This window comes from Gadus macrocephalus, chromosome 8 (genome assembly GCF_031168955.1).
Source record: "Gadus macrocephalus chromosome 8, ASM3116895v1".
In the NCBI taxonomy this organism is placed as follows: Eukaryota; Metazoa; Chordata; class Actinopteri; order Gadiformes; family Gadidae; genus Gadus; species Gadus macrocephalus.
The window spans coordinates 4782947-4801373 of NC_082389.1; the positions used below are offsets into that span (position 1 = coordinate 4782947).

At 48.2% G+C, this 18427-nt stretch overlaps 1 protein-coding gene across 23 annotated transcripts in view; it reads left to right on the plus strand.

Annotated features, from left to right (window-relative positions):
• obscnb (obscurin, cytoskeletal calmodulin and titin-interacting RhoGEF b) overlaps positions 1-18283 on the plus strand; it is a 65090-nt gene extending 46807 nt beyond the window's left edge. For 21 of the 23 annotated variants that reach the window (XM_060058204.1, XM_060058201.1, XM_060058202.1 and 18 more), the window contains 27 exons: positions 666-947; positions 1274-1355; positions 1591-1712; positions 2152-2349; positions 2715-2750; positions 2870-2968; positions 3853-4071; positions 4324-4357; positions 4495-4547; positions 4957-5055; positions 5867-5923; positions 7218-7360; positions 7798-7998; positions 8134-8210; positions 8637-8807; positions 9350-9509; positions 10102-10209; positions 10889-11053; positions 11709-11867; positions 12646-12823; positions 13365-13478; positions 13728-13895; positions 14294-14396; positions 14496-14625; positions 14875-14968; positions 15181-15223; positions 15844-18283. In XM_060058204.1, coding sequence (XP_059914187.1) covers positions 666-947; positions 1274-1355; positions 1591-1712; positions 2152-2349; positions 2715-2750; positions 2870-2968; positions 3853-4071; positions 4324-4357; positions 4495-4547; positions 4957-5055; positions 5867-5923; positions 7218-7360; positions 7798-7998; positions 8134-8210; positions 8637-8807; positions 9350-9509; positions 10102-10209; positions 10889-11053; positions 11709-11867; positions 12646-12823; positions 13365-13478; positions 13728-13895; positions 14294-14396; positions 14496-14625; positions 14875-14968; positions 15181-15223; positions 15844-17017 — 4469 coding nt within the window. In that variant the 3' untranslated portion in view covers positions 17018-18283. The remainder of the gene's footprint in view (positions 1-665; positions 948-1273; positions 1356-1590; positions 1713-2151; positions 2350-2714; positions 2751-2869; positions 2969-3852; positions 4072-4323; positions 4358-4494; positions 4548-4956; positions 5056-5866; positions 5924-7217; positions 7361-7797; positions 7999-8133; positions 8211-8636; positions 8808-9349; positions 9510-10101; positions 10210-10888; positions 11054-11708; positions 11868-12645; positions 12824-13364; positions 13479-13727; positions 13896-14293; positions 14397-14495; positions 14626-14874; positions 14969-15180; positions 15224-15843) is intronic. The other 2 variants (XM_060058199.1, XM_060058223.1) reach the window with 1 other exon arrangement.
• Positions 18284-18427: the final 144 nt, after the last annotated feature.

Here is an 18427-nt window from a genome sequence, read left to right on the forward strand (position 1 = left end):
GGCTGGATTAAGTATTGTCTCTTTCATTCAAACTCATCCATTACTCATCTTCAAACCGAATGTTAATACCGAATGTTAATATCCATGTTCAGGTGATGTGGAAGACAGCTGTGGTATTTTACCGTGTTTTATGTTGTTAATAATATTGAGCACTCTGTTGACTAAAAACATCTGTTTGTATCCCCCATCATCATTTCATCCGTCTGTAATGTCTATATTTGATCCCACTTACTATTCGCACTGCCATATGTTAATATTCACAGCTAACATTAATGAATGACTCTACCTGGTACCTGTGTTGTGAGAACTGCAACACATCCTGTTTGTTTTGAACCACATATGTCGAATTCTCTGCATATCATTGCATTCTCTGCCGATTGTTAATGCACTCTTTGTATCTCCTTTGTCTTGAATGTATTTGTCACAGTATCAACCACCTTTGCCCCCCACTCTCTGCCACGGTTCTAATGGCGACCGAAGCATGCTGACCCATGTTCATCTGCACGCGGTTTCAACGATCATTCTCTCTTGTTGCACAGATAACAACACAATCGCCGCATTCACCATGGAAACCATTGAATCAGCCACCTGATTGTCAGAGCAGTTGTTGAACCCATACCCTCCTAATGGGTGTTTCTTGTCTCTGTCCCCCCCCCCCCTCTCAGCTGCTCCGGTGTTCCTGACGGAGCTGCAGTCGCAGGACGTTCCCGACGGCTACCCGGTCAGCTTCGACTGCGTGGTGATCGGGAAGCCGCCGCCGGCCGTCCGCTGGTACAAGGACGGCAAGCTGCTGGAGGAGAACGACCACTTCATGATCAACGAGGACCAGGAGGGCTGCCACCAGCTCATCATCACCACCGTGCTGCCCAGCGACATGGGCGTGTACCGCTGCATGGCCGAGAACAGCAGCGGCATCAGCGCCACCAAGGCGGAGCTCCGCGTGGACAGTGAGTGGTGGAGGCTCTGTGTGTCTCCGGAGGGAGCGTGGTTTACCATGGGGTGTAGAGGTCCTGGAATATAAACACACACACACACACACACACGCACACCACTCGTACTATGTACAGGGTCCTGCAAAATGACTAAGAGCGCACTGTTTATCGATATGAAATGAGAAACTAATTTCAAACCACCGTACTAATGTGCCTTTATACTTTCCGTTTGCTTTTAACTAAAGCGAACATGTTTTCAGTGGGTTAGTGATTTAATAGTATGAAGGGTTATGAGGAATCAATAGCCGTGTGACCTTTGACCTCTCTGCTCCCCTGCCCAGTCTCCTGCAGCTCTGACTACGACACAGCCGCCGACGCCACGGAGACCGGCTCCTACATCAGTGCCAAGGGCTACATGTCAAGGTACGGCTTGTTGCTGGGGACCCGATCGACCCCCTCCCTGGGGTACACTCAAACCATGTGCCGAAATACTTGGAAATATGTATAATTTGTCTAGAGTTCATATAGATAAATAAAATGTTTTTAGTTTTCGCGGTGGATCTGTAGGAGACAAGCCTTCAATAAATCAGTAGTAAGAGAACCACTTGTGTTTGCCTGTGCTATGAGGGAGTTCTAACTCCAATGGCGTCCTCCGCAGGGAGACGGAGGCCTTTGAGTCGGTGGCTGAGGACGAACAGCTCCCCCAGGTGGTGGACGAGCTCCAGGAGGTCCGGGTCAGCCCCGGTTCGCCCGTCGCTAAGATGCAGCTCAGGCTGAAAGGTGAGTGGCTCGGTCCTCGAATCAAGCTAGCACACGAGAGCTAGGGAGGCTGCATTTGGGGTTGTTTGACCGGAAGAAGGCTATATTGTTAGCTTTTTTTTCGAAAAATACTGAATATATTTAAAAGAAACGATGTTGACTCATTGTTGTTTTAGTGTAGATCATTTTACTGTGATATTTATGGATTTCGGTCTTCAATTATATATATTATATATTTCATTCTTGAATTGGATGACTCGTTGGTACTTCTCTAAACACCACATAAAAGTATCATTATTAATTAATTATTAGACCCCAAAAACGAGCTACTATATGCAGCCTGTCCCTTCCCTAAGGATGTGTGTGTGTGTGTGTGTGTGTGTGTGTGTGTGTGTGTGTGTGTGTGTGTGTGTGTGTGTGTGTGTGTGTGTGTGTGTGTGTGTGTGCGTTTTTGGGCCAGGTTTCCCCAAGCCCAGGGTGTACTGGTTCAAGGATGGCCAGCCCCTGCGGCCTTCCAAGAGGCTGGTGATCCAGGCCGAGAGGGACGTGCACGGCCTGCAGGTCATGGAGGTGACCCGGGCCGACATGGGGGAGTACTCCGCCTACATCAGCAACGTGGCCGGCTCCGCCTACTCCTCGGCCAGACTGCTGGTTCTGGGTGAGGGCTCTGCTATCGACACTGTTCCACCAGTACCGCCACGGTGGCAGTGATGAATCGTCTGCTATAGAGCAGTGGTTCACTATTTCCTTTTACCAATGTACCCCCTTATAATATTTTAGAGGCTTCAGCAATACAAAACATTAAGGATAGTGAAAAATGGGAATATATATATTTTTTATATATGTACTGTATGTACATGTTCTTATTTTAAATAACATGGACATAGAATTACCAATGTGAAAAGTTTACCAAATGTTTACCTACGTCATCCGATTTTTAGCAATGGTCCTACTAGGTCTTGCAATCGTTCCAAGTAACCCTAGTGGCACCCTAACCCTTAAATGACCTGTTTCTTGCAACAGGTCCCGGAGAGATCATGCCACAAGATACAAAGAAAGGTATTTGTTACTTGGTTTCTCCCGCTGAAAATCACATCGCATCTACAGCAATTGTGAACCTAGGAGACGGTCTGATGTTATTGTACTCTGCTGCCATGACTCCGCTTCCCTTTGTCCAGACCCTAAAGAGCCGCTGGTGCCTCCGCGATTCATCGAGAGGTTCAGCAACAGGACGGTGAAGCAAGGAGCTAGCATCACTCTGTCTGTCAGAGTGGAAGGTTTGTTCTCCCACCTCTTATTGAACACGAGTAGATGAAGCTTTAGAACAGGGGGTCTCAACCACCGGGCTGCGGACCGATACCGGCCCACCCAGCATAGGCCACTGGTCCGCAGAAATTTAGAAATTAATCCTACAAAAAGTATGCACAATGTACTTCAAAAAAAAAAACGAGGTGGTCACACCAATCCCAACCACACTTCTCTATCATGCTAAAGTCTTCATGCCAACATTGCTTGATGTTGACACAGTATATCACAGTTGTGTTGTTAGACTGTTACTGCCAATTTATCCAACTTTGCTTATATTCTGATAATGGTCCTTCAGTATCTGTGTTCATTCGATTAGATGAGGCAGGAATATAATGGTTTGTGCCACATTGGCGACCCCTACTGTTTGGTCAGGGCGCCTCAGTAGTAAAAAGGTTGAGGAACTCTGCCCTGCTTTAGAAGAAACACATCTTCTCACTCATGACCCACTCACGTATGGACAGTGTCACATAGCAACAACAGGCTCCGAGAACCATGAGAAATGATATGCCTTCAAGGAATAACATCTAAACAAACAGATATCCTTGAATCTTATTCTGCCTCCAGAAAAAACATTTCCACTGCATTTTCTGTGGAAATGCAACTCTTTGAAAAATAAGTACCGTAAATTGTTTCTGCATGTTTTTTTCCCATACAAAGGATGGAGGAATGTAAACATTGTGTAGACAAATACAAACATACAAAATGTTTACATATAAATATAAATATGTATATATATGTATTTACTGTAAACGAAAGCAAAGCAGAAGTGTAACAGTGTAAGTGTGAGGATCTTTGCAGTAGTAGTAACCAAAACGATGACCCCCATGCTTTGGATACGCTCCTGCCGCTCCAGGCTCCCCCACACCCATGGTGTCCTGGCTGAAGGAGGAGGCCATGGAGGACGTGGTGTGGATCAAAGCCGACACCAAGGGCTACAAGATCGCGGGCTCGGGCCGGCAGCACAGCCTCATCCTCATGGACGTGGGCGCCGAGTACGCCGGCACCTACACCTGCATCGCCACCAACCGGGCGGGGCAGTCCCTCTGCACCGCCCGCCTGGAGGTGGACGAGGGTGAGCCCTAGGGGGAAGGCACAAGCTCCGGGCTATAGATGCTAGTTGTGTTACAGACTGAACACACGACACGAGAGGATGCAGTTCAAATGTTTTTTGTTCATTATTTAAATATTGAAATTGATTCAACCTTGTTTGGACGTTTAAAAAAATATATGTTTTTTTTTTTTGCTGATGTTCTTGAAGAATACGATTTTGGGCTGTGTGATTCATGATTTTACTGTTATCTTCTTTTATTGTATTTGATTCCAGCACCGAGACCAAAGCCGGAGACCAAAGTCCCAGAGTAGGTTTTTTGGGGAAACAATCCGACATGTATAGATCTACATTTCCAACGTAACACTACATCTACCAAATCCAATACAAATGTTTTATAACTATCAGCTATTTTGAAGACACTAAATATGGCCTGTTCCTGCACAGGGTTCTTGGGATCACAGTGAGTCCTCCAGAGGAAGAGGCCAGCAAAGGAACAGGTGAGCATGTCCATAGAAAGCAACCATATATATATTTATTTATTTATTTATTTACATTTACATTTAGGGCATTTAGCAGACGCTTGTATCCAATAAGTACATTTGTCAGAAGAAAGGGAAACAATATATCGCTGTCGGTACAGTAAGGATGTTCATAGAACCTAGTGCCAAGCACTAACATTCGCTAGGTTAACCCATTCCTCGTACACAACAAAGATAGCTACGATAAGATGCTAGCCAATGCTCAGTATTATGTTCTGAGTGCCAGGACGTACAACATACAATTACTGAGTGGTGTGGTGGTGGTGGGGCTATGCAGAGTCTAAGTGAACTCTGAAAAAGTGAGTCTATCCTCATACATATACACTACTATTACACTGCTGTGTGTTCTGTTCATTTGTGTCTGTAGAGGTGAAGATGTCCTATATGGGAGAGGTGGGCTCGGAGGAGTTCCTGATGAAGCTCACCACTCAGATCACTGAGATGGTTTCAGCCAAGATGACCCAAGGTGAGGAAGGACGGGTGCTACTATATTATATATATTATACTTTTCTAAGCCGTCCCTATCGGAATTACAATGAAGACGTTTATTTGGGCTAAAAGTATAACAAAAATACAAAAGTGTATCTAACAATCTGTTGTGCACCTGTGTGAGATTGACCGTAATACATTTTAACTTGACTCTTAAGTGACTGAAAGGCTTCTATAGGTGCTTTGATGACAAGAAACCATATTGACTGAATTCAATCACAAACCTATTAGCTCTCTAACAGTAAGTTTGGGCGTAGGCAATATTTGTACGTAATAGGATTTCTGTACTCAATAAGAATGCACTTAACAGATTTCCATCTGTTCAGTGCATATTTTCTGTGTGTCTGGCGAGTTTGTGCATTTTCTGCAGGCTGTGTAAAATGCTGTAAATGCTGTATTATGCAATACAACAAGCTGACCACTTTTAAGTAGATTAAAGTCTTCAGTTAGTATTGTAGATGTACAAATAAAAAATAAGTAATTAAAAGCTTGCTAGCTGTTATCCAAAAGGTCGATGCTGAATAAGAGGTTTAAACACAGTTCTGTGAACAGAAACTAACATCAAGACTGATTAAGGAGCAATCAGGTCTGAATGCTTCAACTCTGGGATTACAATTCACCACTATTAACTTATTGGCAACAGAGTGTTCTCTTCTGCTGCTATGCGTTTGAAACAGTATGTACGACTTACCACTTCTCCTTCCTTCATACATACATTTTTTCACTATTCACCAATGTCATCAGTCCCATCATTCCAATGCTCATCCAATCATGAATTTGTTATTCAGACAGCATACAGAATCAACCAGTTCTCCAGTGGATGAAATCATGGCCCAAAGCACCCAGTATGTATCCACAGTTCATCTGCCCAAATAACCACAGCCGCGCGGTCTTTCCACACTGTCTTACTTTAAAGGTGCTGTTGGTAAGATTTAAGAGATATTGAGTGTATCAGCTTTTAGTGAGGGAAATACTATGTGAGAACATGGGTTTCAGATTGGCTGCATAACACAATTTACAGCCTGTGTAAGCCGATTCTGATTTGAGACAGCTCCCTGCTCATTTCTGATCAATCAGGGCAGGGCAATCTCTTTCCAGATTGGTCCAGGGAATCCATGTCAATCTCTGGTCGGTGACTGCACCACTTCTCAACGGCCTAGAAACGTAGGGAGTGAGAAAGCAGAGAGGGTCTTTTTGGTTGTTCAGTTTCCAAACTGTGCTCGCTTCAGCTCTCTCTCTACAACTCTAAAATCCAACCAAAACACCTTTAAGGCTCATTAACACATGATAAAATTACACATGATATCATGTAGAAAAAACATACACGTACCTTCTTCCTGATGGGGATTGGTTACTTCTGGAAATAATTGCGTATCAATGTATACCTAAATGATATGAAGGGAAGGATGATAGATACCTAAGGAGAATTTCCATTGGCTTCCTCGGTTGTCTTGCTCAGCACTGCTTTACCTTGTCTCTCCTAACATGTGCTTTGTGTGGTGGTTGTGTCCTAGACTTATAAATACGATGCAATGTTTACACACTGCATTATGTGTTTGGTCAAGTTTTTGTTTAAGAAATAATACAAGTTGATAAAGAACAGACATGTGTGTGCAGAACCGTTGTCAAGTGCTTTGCATGCTATTATAACGATAACACCAAGTAGAGACATGTCGCCAATACCACTTTATCACCACTAGAGGTCAGCATTACATCTGTTAAGTCAGAGCAGGGGAGTTGACTCATTTCCAGCTGCAACTGTCCCTTGAAATACTGGGAAATATAACATACAGTAATAATGCATCAAATATTATGTTCAATACTACAGGGAGGTTGAGATGTACAGACCCTAAAATGTGCTTAATGCCCCCCCCCCAAGAAAAATAATGAATTTCATTCTTACAGATTTTAAATGAACTGTAATAATTAAATTTAGGTGAATAATTAACCCCTCGTAAATGACGTCCATCGCTCCCCTGTCTGTGTGTCTCTCTCTCTCTCTCTCTCTCTCTCTTCCCCCCCCTCTCTCTCTCTCTCTCTCTCTCTCTCTCTCTCTCTCTCTCTCTCTCTCTCTCTCTCTTCCCTCTCCCTCTCCCTCTCCCTCTCTCTCTCTCTTCTCTCTTCTCTCTCTCCCTCCAGCCTCACTGCGTGTCCCCGGGGCGGGTGACAGTGACGACGAGACCAAGACCCCCTCTCCGTCCCCCCACCACGGGCGCTCCCGCCCTCCCTCGCTGGTGGCTGACTCCTCCTCTGAGTCGGACGAGGGCGACGCCCGCGGAGAGGTGAGCGATGGGGACAAGATGGCCGACCAGAGTGCCCTCCAGGGCTGCCTCTGGGCAACCACAACAAAAGGGCTTTTTCCTTCTCATACTGAAGATTATACTAACACCAGGATATTGTCAGTGTATCATGTAAAGTGTTCAGTACATACCGACAGACAGGCCAATTATTGCGCCCTGACGTTGGATTATGATGCATGATGGGTAACATATTCACAACGAAGGTGGAGTTAACGGGGCAACAACCAACTCGTCGTGAACAGTCAGGTTGAGGCGTCTTGCTCAGGGACACCTCAGCACTCAGCTAGGAGGAGTCGGGGATCGAACTAGCAACCTTGCGGCTGAAAGCCAACCTGCTCTTCCTCCTGAGCCAAATGCCGCCCACACTTGACACCGGACGTCTCGTTGATCTGTCGTGTTCCTCCTCCGTGTCCCCTCAGATGTTTGACATCTACGTGGCGTCGGCGGACTACACCCCGACGATCGCCTGCAAGGAGTCCATCTGTCTGAAGGAGGGACAGTACGTGGAGGTGCTGGATTCTGCCCACCCCCTCAAGTGGCTCGTCCGGACCAAGCCCACCAAGACCACCCCTTCTCGACAGGGCTGGGTCTCCCCAGCCTACCTGGACAAGAAGCTCAAGGTATGCCAAGATGAAGGCAGAACAAAGTCCTCAATGATGGAATGACCTTACTTCAGCGAATAGCTACAACCAGTCAATTAGCTTCAAAAGCGTTGAATATCTCTTCTGAGACGTCGTGTTTTCTTCTTGCTGCAGCTGTCTGCTGACACGGGCGACCTTCCAGAGGCGAACGTGGAGGAGGTTTCTGAGGGGGATTACAAGAGGAAGCTGATGTAAGCTCAGACAGGATATGGTCTCCTGAAGGTCACCTCCTTCAACGGTGCAAGACAGAGGTTTCAGAAGGCGATTTTAACAAATGTACTACAGTGACGAGATTACTACACATTTTTGGTTTGATTTGACCGCTACAGACACTCTGTCTGAGGGCGTTGTTGTCTGAGTTCTAGCATGTCTTCCCGCCAGCTTCGGGGAAAATTCGAGGTTACAAAAGTGTGTTGTGGTTCCGTCGGTCAGGTTGAGTGTAGTAGAGTCCCATTTCAACAACTGCCTCTAGCAACATAATTGGTCAAAATGAGGCCAAAGAACATGCGACACCAAGACTTGAGCTGCCTTCAGACTCCAGATCTGAAGTCAGATTTGTAAGACTTCTTTGTAAGGCTTCCTCACCAGTGAATGCGGTCTCTCTCCCCACCACTCAGGCAACTGATCCAGGACCTGGTGAGCAGCGAGGCAGAGTTTGTGAAGGACATGGAGTTCTTCACCTCGCACCACGTGAAGCACGGAAGCCACCCCGACGCGCCCGCTGACGTCTCCGCCCAGAAGGAAGCCATCTTCCGCAACATCGAGGACATCAAAGCCTTCCACGGAGGGTGGGTTTGAAACATGGCCATATCATCCACTCTGAGTACTGATTTACATTTAGGGCCTTTAGCAGACGCTTTAATCCAAAGCGACTTTCAATCAGTACATTCGTCAGAAGAAAGAGAAACAACAATATATTGCTGTCGGTACAGTAAGGATCTTCATAGAACCAAGTGCCAAGAACTAAGAACTACTCAGTTAACCTATTCCCCTTAAAGTTGAAACAACTGCTAAATGGTAAATGCACTGCATTTATAAGGCGATTTTCTATACAGTGGCCGCTGAAAGCGCTTTACAATATTGCCTTCACATTCCCATTCATACACACATTCACACACCGACGACGGTGTTAGCCATGCAAGGCGTCAGCCAGCTCGTCAGGAGCAGTCAGGGTGAGGCGTCTTGCTCAGGGACACCTCGACACATCGACGCTAGGAGGAGCTAGGGGATCGAACTAGCAACCTCCCGGTTACCGGCCAACCCGCTCCACCTCCTGAGCCACATGGCCGCCCCTTAGACCCCAGAACGTTAAAATAACTTCCTGTCGCAGGGCCTTCCTGCCCACGCTGAACGAGTGTGTGACGGACGACGACATCGCCATGCGCTTCCTGAGGAACAAGGAGGGCTTCGAGAAGTACCTGCAGTACCTGGTGGGCCAGGGCCAGGCCGAGGCGGCCGTGGGAGACAAGGCCGTCCACCACTTCTTCAAGGTGCCACACCTACAAGCCTCCCTACATTCACATTTACGTTCAGGGCATTTAGCAGATGCTTTGATCCAAAGCGACTTACAATAAGTACATTTGTAAGAAGAAGAGAAACAATGTCACTGTGTCGGTACAGTAAGAATGTTCATAGAAACAAGTGCCAAGCACTAATAATTATTAGGTTAAACCATTCCCTGTAGCAAAGGAAGCTAGGATAAGATGCTACACAATGCTAAGCACTATTTTTAAGTGCAAGGATGTACAACATTCAATAAGTGTGCACATTAAGTGCCAGGATTAGACACACAATAAGTGCGTAAGAGAGGTTTAGGGGTGTAGGGGGGAGGTTATGCAGAGTCCAGGTGAACTCTGAACCAGTGAGTCTTGAGTCTTTTGCGGAAGCTGGTGAGCGACTCTGTGGTCCTGACCTCGACAGGGAACTCGTTCCATCGCTGCGGTGCCTAAAACCGAAGAGTTGTGCCGGTGAAATATGTAGCTCGATGTCCTGAAGTGGTTCGAACCGCGGTGGTGTGTGTGTGTGTGTGTGTGTGTGTGTGTGTGTGTGTGTGTGTGTGTGTGTGTGTTATCTGCTGTGTAGGAGTACACTGACAAGGAGAAGGCCGGCTCGGAGCACCCTGTGCTGAGCATCAACGCCTACATGCAGAGGCCCCTGGAGAGGATCCAGAAGTACAAGGCCATCCTCAAGGTGAGAGTCTGATTGTGGATTTGCATTTGTTTCATCTTTACGAATTCATGCCTATAGAAGAGGACTAGGGCCACATGGGAATGTCTTTTGACTTCAAAGTCAGAATGGGGGCGTACCTATGTTCCCCGGGTCCTATGTTCCCCGGGTCCTATGTTCCTCGCTTTGTGTGTGACCGGGTAACATATGACCTTGTGAGCAAATCTTTTTTTCGGAGGATGGCCTCTTATTCGCCTGTGATTGGTTAGAATGTCTCTCCTCCGATTGGTTATGGTTAGGGTTAGGTTAAGGGTTAACCCTCACCCTAACCATAACCCTAAACCTGACCCTAACCCTTTGCACCCGGGGAACATAGGACCTGGGAAACATAGGGATGACCCCGTCAGAATTCTGAGATTAATGTCAGAATCTTCTATTTTGATTTGATGATACGATGATCATCTTATCAAGAGAACTTTGTTTTAATTAAAGTCAGAATTCTGTGATCCAATTCTGATTTTATTCTCAGAGTTTGGACTTACAACTCATACCTAACGCGGAGGTTCCCGCTAACACGTAGCACCGACCGTTAGCCGCGGCTAACGGTCGGTGCTACTTGTTAGAGGGATCAATGCTACGTGTTAGCGGGATAACCCCGCTAACCCTCAGCGCTCCCCCGTCACCACCGTGTCGCCCCCCGCAGGAGATGCTGCGGAACAAGGCCCGCAACGGGCAGAACTGCTGCCTGCTGGAGGAGGCCTACTCCACGGTGTCCTCGCTGCCCCAGCGCTCGGAGAACACGCACCACGTGGCCATGATCGAGAACTACCCGGCCACCCTGGGGGTGCTGGGGGAGCCCATCAGACAGGTGCGCACCGCGGAGCCACTGGGGGCCGGGGTGGGGTGGTGGGGGGGGGGGTGAACATTAGGAGCACAGGCTCTGTCCCAGGGGGGGCGGGCGGATAGGTGTTACCTGGTTACCGTCTGTTTTTTGTTTTGGTTGTTAATTAAGAGTTTTCCATTAGGTTATGGAAACTCTCTAGTGAGCTAATGGCCAAGACCCGCTGACTCAGCGTGAATACTATTTGCTGTTTATATTAATATTTGTACATGAAACCATGGAACATGTACTTATAATATATATTTATTTTTATAATAATAATAATAATACACAATAAAAATATCTGGATGTTCACAGTATCAACAGATGTATTTATTTATTTAATGATCTGTATTCTGTGTAAAACAAGAAAATCAAAAAAGATAATTGAATAAGAATATTTCAATTATCTTTGAATAAGTTAATTTAAACAGAGAAGGGTGGGTAGTAGCATATACTACAACTACTACTACTGCTACTACATATACTACATGTTTTACTTATTTCTACTCCTTTACAGATGTATTCGAAACAAAACGAATCGACTCCAAATATGCGTTGCCTCTGGGGTGAACATGTCCTGTAACCAAACGGCTTTGTGTTTTGTGTCGTGTTTCTGCCTTATCGTTTTCGTCGGACCCAGGGGCCGTTCCAAGTGTGGGAGGGGGCCCCAGGCATCCGGTCCTCCTCGCGGGGCCACCACCGCCACGTGTTCCTGTTCAAGAACTACTGCGTCATCTGCAAACCCAAGAGGGACAGCAACACGGAGACGCAGGCCTACGTCTTCAAGAACATGATGAAGGTGAGATTGCCCCCCCCCCCCCTGGCCCAAGACGCTGTGAGGGGCCGCTTGGGCATGCTGCATGTGGAGACACACACACACACACACACACACGTATGAACCAGTCTCTGTGGGGACCCACTACCTTGGATAAGACGCTTCACAATGCTAAGGACTATTTTTAAGTGCAAGGACGTACAACCAACAGTATGTGCGTACATTAAGGGCAAGGGCGTACATCTTACAATAAGAGTGTACACTAAGGCCCCGTCCACACGGAATCGTTATTTTTGTGAAAAACGCATATGTCTTGTGCGTTTGGGCCGACCGTCCAGACAGATCCGGGGTTTTCGGTGGCCGGAAACAAACTTTTTTTAAACCAGGTCCGAGTGTTGATAAGATAAAAACGGCCCTATGCGTTTTCGTGTTCGGATTCATGTGGACGCCAAATACGAAAACGATGTATTCGAATTTGTTTTATTTTATTTGTATTATTTTTGTAGCTTTAAATACAGCCCCTTGGTAAATTAAATTACTGACAGCACATTAAAAAGTATTTTCTGCTCAATCTAAAAGGTTTAAAATCTGCCTTTCTCCGCCTGTCTTCTTCTTATATCGTTGGAGAACCAGCGCCACAGAGTGGCCTTGAATATGTACTACAGCATTTCTCCGGCTAGATGCGTTTTCGCAATGAGTCCGTCTTTACGGAGATATTACTGAGACGCATCAAAGGGAAACGGTGGCCAGAAGATTTTTTTCACCCGTGTGGACGGGGCCTCTTGTTTGGTGTCGCCCGCAGCTAAACAACATCGACGTGAACGAGACGGTGGAGGGCGACGACCGGGCGTTCGAGATCTGGCACGAGCGCGAGGACTCGGTGAGGAAGTACACGCTGCAGGCGCGCACCGTCATCATCAAGAACTCGTGGCTCCGGGACCTCAGGGAGCTGCAGCAGCGCTACACCATGCCCGCCTGGAGTGAGGGAGCACCCACACACACACATGCATTTATACACACACGCACACGCACGCACGCATGCACACGCACACACGCATTTATATACACACACGGTCACATTCACACACACACACATGCATTTAAACACACACACACACACACACACACACAAACGCATTTATACACACACACTCATGCATTTATACACACAAACACATACACATACAAAACATTTATACATTTATAAACACACGGTCACACTCACACACACACACATGCATTTACACACACCCACACACACAAACACACACACACACGCATTTATACACACACACTCGTGCATTTATACACACAAACACACACACGTACAAAAAAACCACACACACAAAAAATAAAAATAAAACACCCACACACACAAACATATACATACACACACACACACACACACACACACACACACACACACACACACACACACACACACACACACACACAAACACTATTTATGCACACTCATTCATAGTTCCCCATCCACACGTCGGATGGCTCCTCTCTCTGCAGGCCCCCCTGACTTCGAGGCCATCCTGGCAGACTGCACGGCCGAGCTGGGACAGACTGTGAAGCTGGCCTGCAAGGTCACCGGTGTCCCCAAACCCGTGGTCAACTGGTACAAGGGTAGGTAAAGAGACGGTCTGAGGAACAGCGTTTAGGATTGATGCACACAACTTTATTAATAGCTTTGTTACAGCGAAGCAGCAGTGTGGACATAAGACAATGCAATAAAAGTGTGTAGACATAAAATATAAGTTCATTATGCACAGTCAATGTTTTAACAACATAACAGAGTTGTGCCGTCGTCTTGACGCTTGAACTTCAGCGTAGTCTTCAGCATGACCTTCATCTCGTCCTCGTCTTCGACCTAAGATGGCCGCCCGGTGCAGGCGGACCCGCACCACATCATCATCGAGGACCCCGACGGCTCCTGCACCCTCATCCTGGACAACATGACCGCTGACGACTCCGGCCAGTACATGTGCTTCGCCACCAGCTCAGCCGGCAACGCCAGCACCTTGGGCAAGATCACCGTCCAGGGTAGGTCTGGACAGAGCGCTGTACCCACCCCCCCCCCCATACCGCACCGCACCCCACCGTACCGTACTACACACCGTACACACTGTTGGGGTTCAGGGTGGCTGCACAGGGCCGGGCTGAACCAGGTTGGAACCTTGGGCTGAATTGTAAACAGGGTGCTTCTTTAAGTGCCTCCACGTTTTGTGAACAACACCCACACACACACACACACACACACACACATCCACAAACTCACACATTAATACACACACACACACACGCACATACACACACTTATGCATTGATACACACAAACACACGCATTTATGCACACACAGACGCACTTATGCATTATACACACGCAACAGATGACATCTCCATCTTGGGCTTCCTTCCAAACCGTGTGCTGCTTCCTCCAGTGCCTCCACGCTTCGTGAACAAGCTGAGGAACTCCTCCTTCGTGGCCGGGGAGGACTCCCAGTTCACCTGCATCATCCAGAGCGCCCCTACCCCCAAGATCAGGTGTGTACATCGGCTGTCCCACGAATCAGACCTTAGAGTGAGTGACGCCAAAGTGTCCACCCGCCCTACCCCCTGAGCTTCATCGGTTCTGTGTCCAAGGTGGTTCAAGGAGGGCCGGCTGCTGACGGACCAGGAGAAGTACCAGACCTACAGCGAGCCCCGCAGTGGCGTGCTGGTCCTGGTCATCAAGGGCCCCACAGAGAGGGACCTCGGGCACTACGAGTGTGAGGTACGACGTCCCCCGTCCCCCCCACATCACCAGCACCCACACTCCGAGTGGGGGGTCGTAAATATACGACCTGTTAAGCCCTTTGAGACCGTACCTGTGATTAAGCGCTGCACAAATGAAATAAAGGTTCATTTCATTGAATTGAGCTAGGATGCTCCTCATGAATACCGTATGAGAGACTTGCCATTGTTGCCGTTGGTTAATCAAAGAAACACCTAAAATGAGTGTGATGTTTTCCTCGTGCGGCAGTTGTCCAATCGTCTGGGCCACGCCAAGTGTGCCGCTGACCTGGTCCTCCCGTGTGTGGCGACTCGCTCTGCCGCCCAGGGCGTCACCATCGAAGGTAGGAGCTCCGTCACTCACTGCTGCCCCATTGTAGTCTCTCCGTCGGGCCTAGATCTGGAACCCGTAGACAGTGGACGTTCCATGTGGATTTGCACTCGCAAGATGGATCCATTGTTTGTGCCGTAGATTTCATAGTGAGTGGAACGTGTTCACGTCCGTACTACTCCCGTTGGACCCTCACACCGCCCCCATTATGCCTTGTACCCATAGTGACTGAGCAGGAGACTAAAATACCAAAGAAAACCATCATCATGTAAGTGACGTAGAGAGACGGAGGCGTCTGCACGGAGCGCACCATGTTTTTGACCTGTCCGACACTTATTGTGTGTATGCTGTCTGGTAACATACCAAAGATAACATTTCCAACCTCATTTCAATATAATTTGCATCTACGTAGTGAACAGAATGTGTAAATGCCTGGTGTGTTGTGCGTCTGTGTTTCCTCCTGCGTTGTGGCGTTACGCATGCATGGTCATTTGATGTGTGTAGCTTGAGTATGAAGCGCAGTCCACTAAGTATATAATGAAAGGATAACAAACTGCTTTAAATGAATACGTATATAAATATAGAATCACACAGCATCTCTAACTGGGCCTCACGCGTTGGTTCCTCGCCCTGTGGTCGCTAATGGCTCCGAGAGAGGCCATTAGCCCCCAGGATTTATGGTTTTAATTCATGTGGTCCTACCAGATTAACCCCTTCTCTCCCAGCGCGGCTCTGAGCCCTTCCACAGGCAAGAGTGCTAGCTCTGCGTGTGCTACTAACAGCGAGGTGACAATCTCACTAGCATGCAGCCCCCCCCCCGTCCGCCCCACTGAGAGGGGAGCTCTGACGTCTGTCTTCCCCCCCCCCCCCGTGCCCCCCCGTGCCCAGCGAGGAGACCATCACCACCGTGGTGAAGAACACGCGCATGAAGCGCCACAAGTCGCCCGGCTTCTCCACCACCGCCACCTTCCGCACCGAGACCTCCACCCCGGAGCCTGCCGCGTCCCGGCACCGGCGGATGCCCCCCGCCAGGAAGACCACCATCCCGACCCTCTACGTGACGGAGCCCCAGGGCGCCGAGGCCCGGGCGGCGGAGCAGCAGCAGCAGCAGCGCAAGCCGCGCTGGGTGGAGGTGGAGGAGACCATCGAGTACAAGGTCAACAAGTCGCCACGCCTCTCGCGCCGGCGGGGGGTCTCGCCGGCGGGGTCCGAGCGCTCCGTGGGGGGCGGCTCCGTGATGGGGGGCCTGGGGGCCCGACCCAGGCGCTCGCCGCCGGAGAACCCCAACGCCAACAACTCCAACAACAAGCTGGTGGAGCAGCTGGCGGAGGACGACGCCCCCGGCCAGCCGCTGTCCTGGGACGCCCCGGGGCACGCCGCCCTCCCCCCCGGGCCCGCCTCCTCCTGGACCCCCGGCGGCGGGGCCTTCGAGGTGTCCTCCGTCTCCCACGGCGCGGCTGGGGAGGAAGACGACGACGACGATGGGGAGATGGACGACGAGGAGACCGTCATCGTCGAGCCCGACAGCGACGACGGGGACGACCGCGAGCCCATCGGAGAGCCTAAGATCCTGTCCCGGGACGGGCGCGTGCTGACCCTGGAGGACCTGGAGGACTACGTCCCGCGGGAGGGCGAGCGCTACGGCTCCTCCGCCCGCCCCCCCGCGGAGAAGCCCTGTGAGATCGCCGTGCTGCAGCGGGAGATCGGGGGCTCGGCCGTGGGCCAGCCCGTGCTGCTCAACGTGGGACGTCCCCTCGCCGCCGCCGCCGCCCCAAGGCAGCGGGGCGGATTCTTCAGCCGCTTCCGGGACCACCTCCCCGACGGCCTCTTCTCCTCCTCCTCCTCCTCCTCCGTCGGGCCCCGGGGCCCGGCGAGAGACGTCCCCATCCAGGTGAGCCACGCCCATCTGGAGGTCCAGCCCTCCTATTGCTCCGAGGTGCAGAGAGTGGAGGGCGGCCAGCAGAGCTACAAGACCCGGGTGGTGGCCCGGACCTATGACTACACCCCTGCGGGGAACCCCGTCACCCTTCAGTTCGGTAAGAAGCCCTACGGTGACCAGTAGGAGACGGGGAGACCAGCAGTGGCGGTATCGGTATCACAACCCCTGGTAGTCGTAAATGGCAACATTTCTAGATTGAAGGCTGTTTGAAGTGCATGTTGTTGCCGTGCGTTCGCTGCACATGACGGCTCATTCCACTGTAAAGCAGAACACCGCGAGATGAGGGACAGCCCGGTCGACCGGTTGTCTATTTCCGTTGGAGGCGTCACATCGGCTGTATAATCTGGCAGCACTGAGGAGGAATTTTAATCATAACTACGGTACTATATTGTTAAGGAACAAGTAAAAGTGCTATATTGTTTTGTTAACTTACTAATTTTGATTTCCGTTGGCCATCAAGATAACTGATGCTGTAAATGTCATTTTAGCGATCAACTGATATTAGCTTGTTTGGGTATTGAAAGAAACATTGAAAATGGTCTTGAAAACGCATTTTCATTCCCGTTTTATTTTACAATGATTGATTTCACACATACAAACATTGTATTACCTTGAGTTGTTGAAGGCTGTAAATCTGTAAATCTGCAGTCGTTTGAAATTAAAAGCTCTGCCTAAACGAGCTCAGCAGAAGTGAATAGTTAAATGAATGAACAAGATGTCAACGGTTTATTTAGTCATCTGTATTTGAACAGATTGCTTTTCACAGAGATATATAACGTTTAACTGAGTTTTGTCCAGATTTTCACACAACGAAAACGTCTTTCTGAAGAATTGGTAGAGTGACAACAGACCTCAGTGGGAAATCAAGCGATTAAAAGTTTGAGTTTTTATCAGCATGGAACATGGATTCAGTTCATGAGGCACTGGATAATTAAAGGTATTACTGCTCAGATATTTTAATATCTGCCGATGCAGTGAAGTCACCAAGGAACTTATTAAGGATGTAAGACAGATTCAAAGTCGATTTATTTAGGAGTGAAAGCATGATATGTATTAGTTTTTCAAAAGCAAATGTATTCATATCAGTTAATGAAATTAGAAGTTGATTAACTCATATTTAATAACTGGTGGATAGGAGTACAAACGATTGATTAAAGTGCTTAAACTCACGTTATTTAAAATATTTGGTTTAAGATAATCTATAGCCAGTAGTTTATTTGAAAAGGTAGTATTGTTCTTTGAGGTGTTGTAGAAGTGCATCAAGTATTTTGTGTAATCCTTTCAGAATAAATAGATTACTACCTGTACTGTACATTTTGAGATTTCATGAGAATCATGTTATCAGAGTGAATCTAAAGTAAATAAATTCAATCAAACTAGGAAATATGATTCAAATGTTTGTTGCTATCCATTATTGTAGTAAGACCATAACTCATCCTACTAAGCAAGAACAGAAGGAGAAATCCCAAAGAATTATTAGCGTTTCTCTATGTAAGGTTACTTTATAAAGAACAAACTGCACGCAGGAGAAGC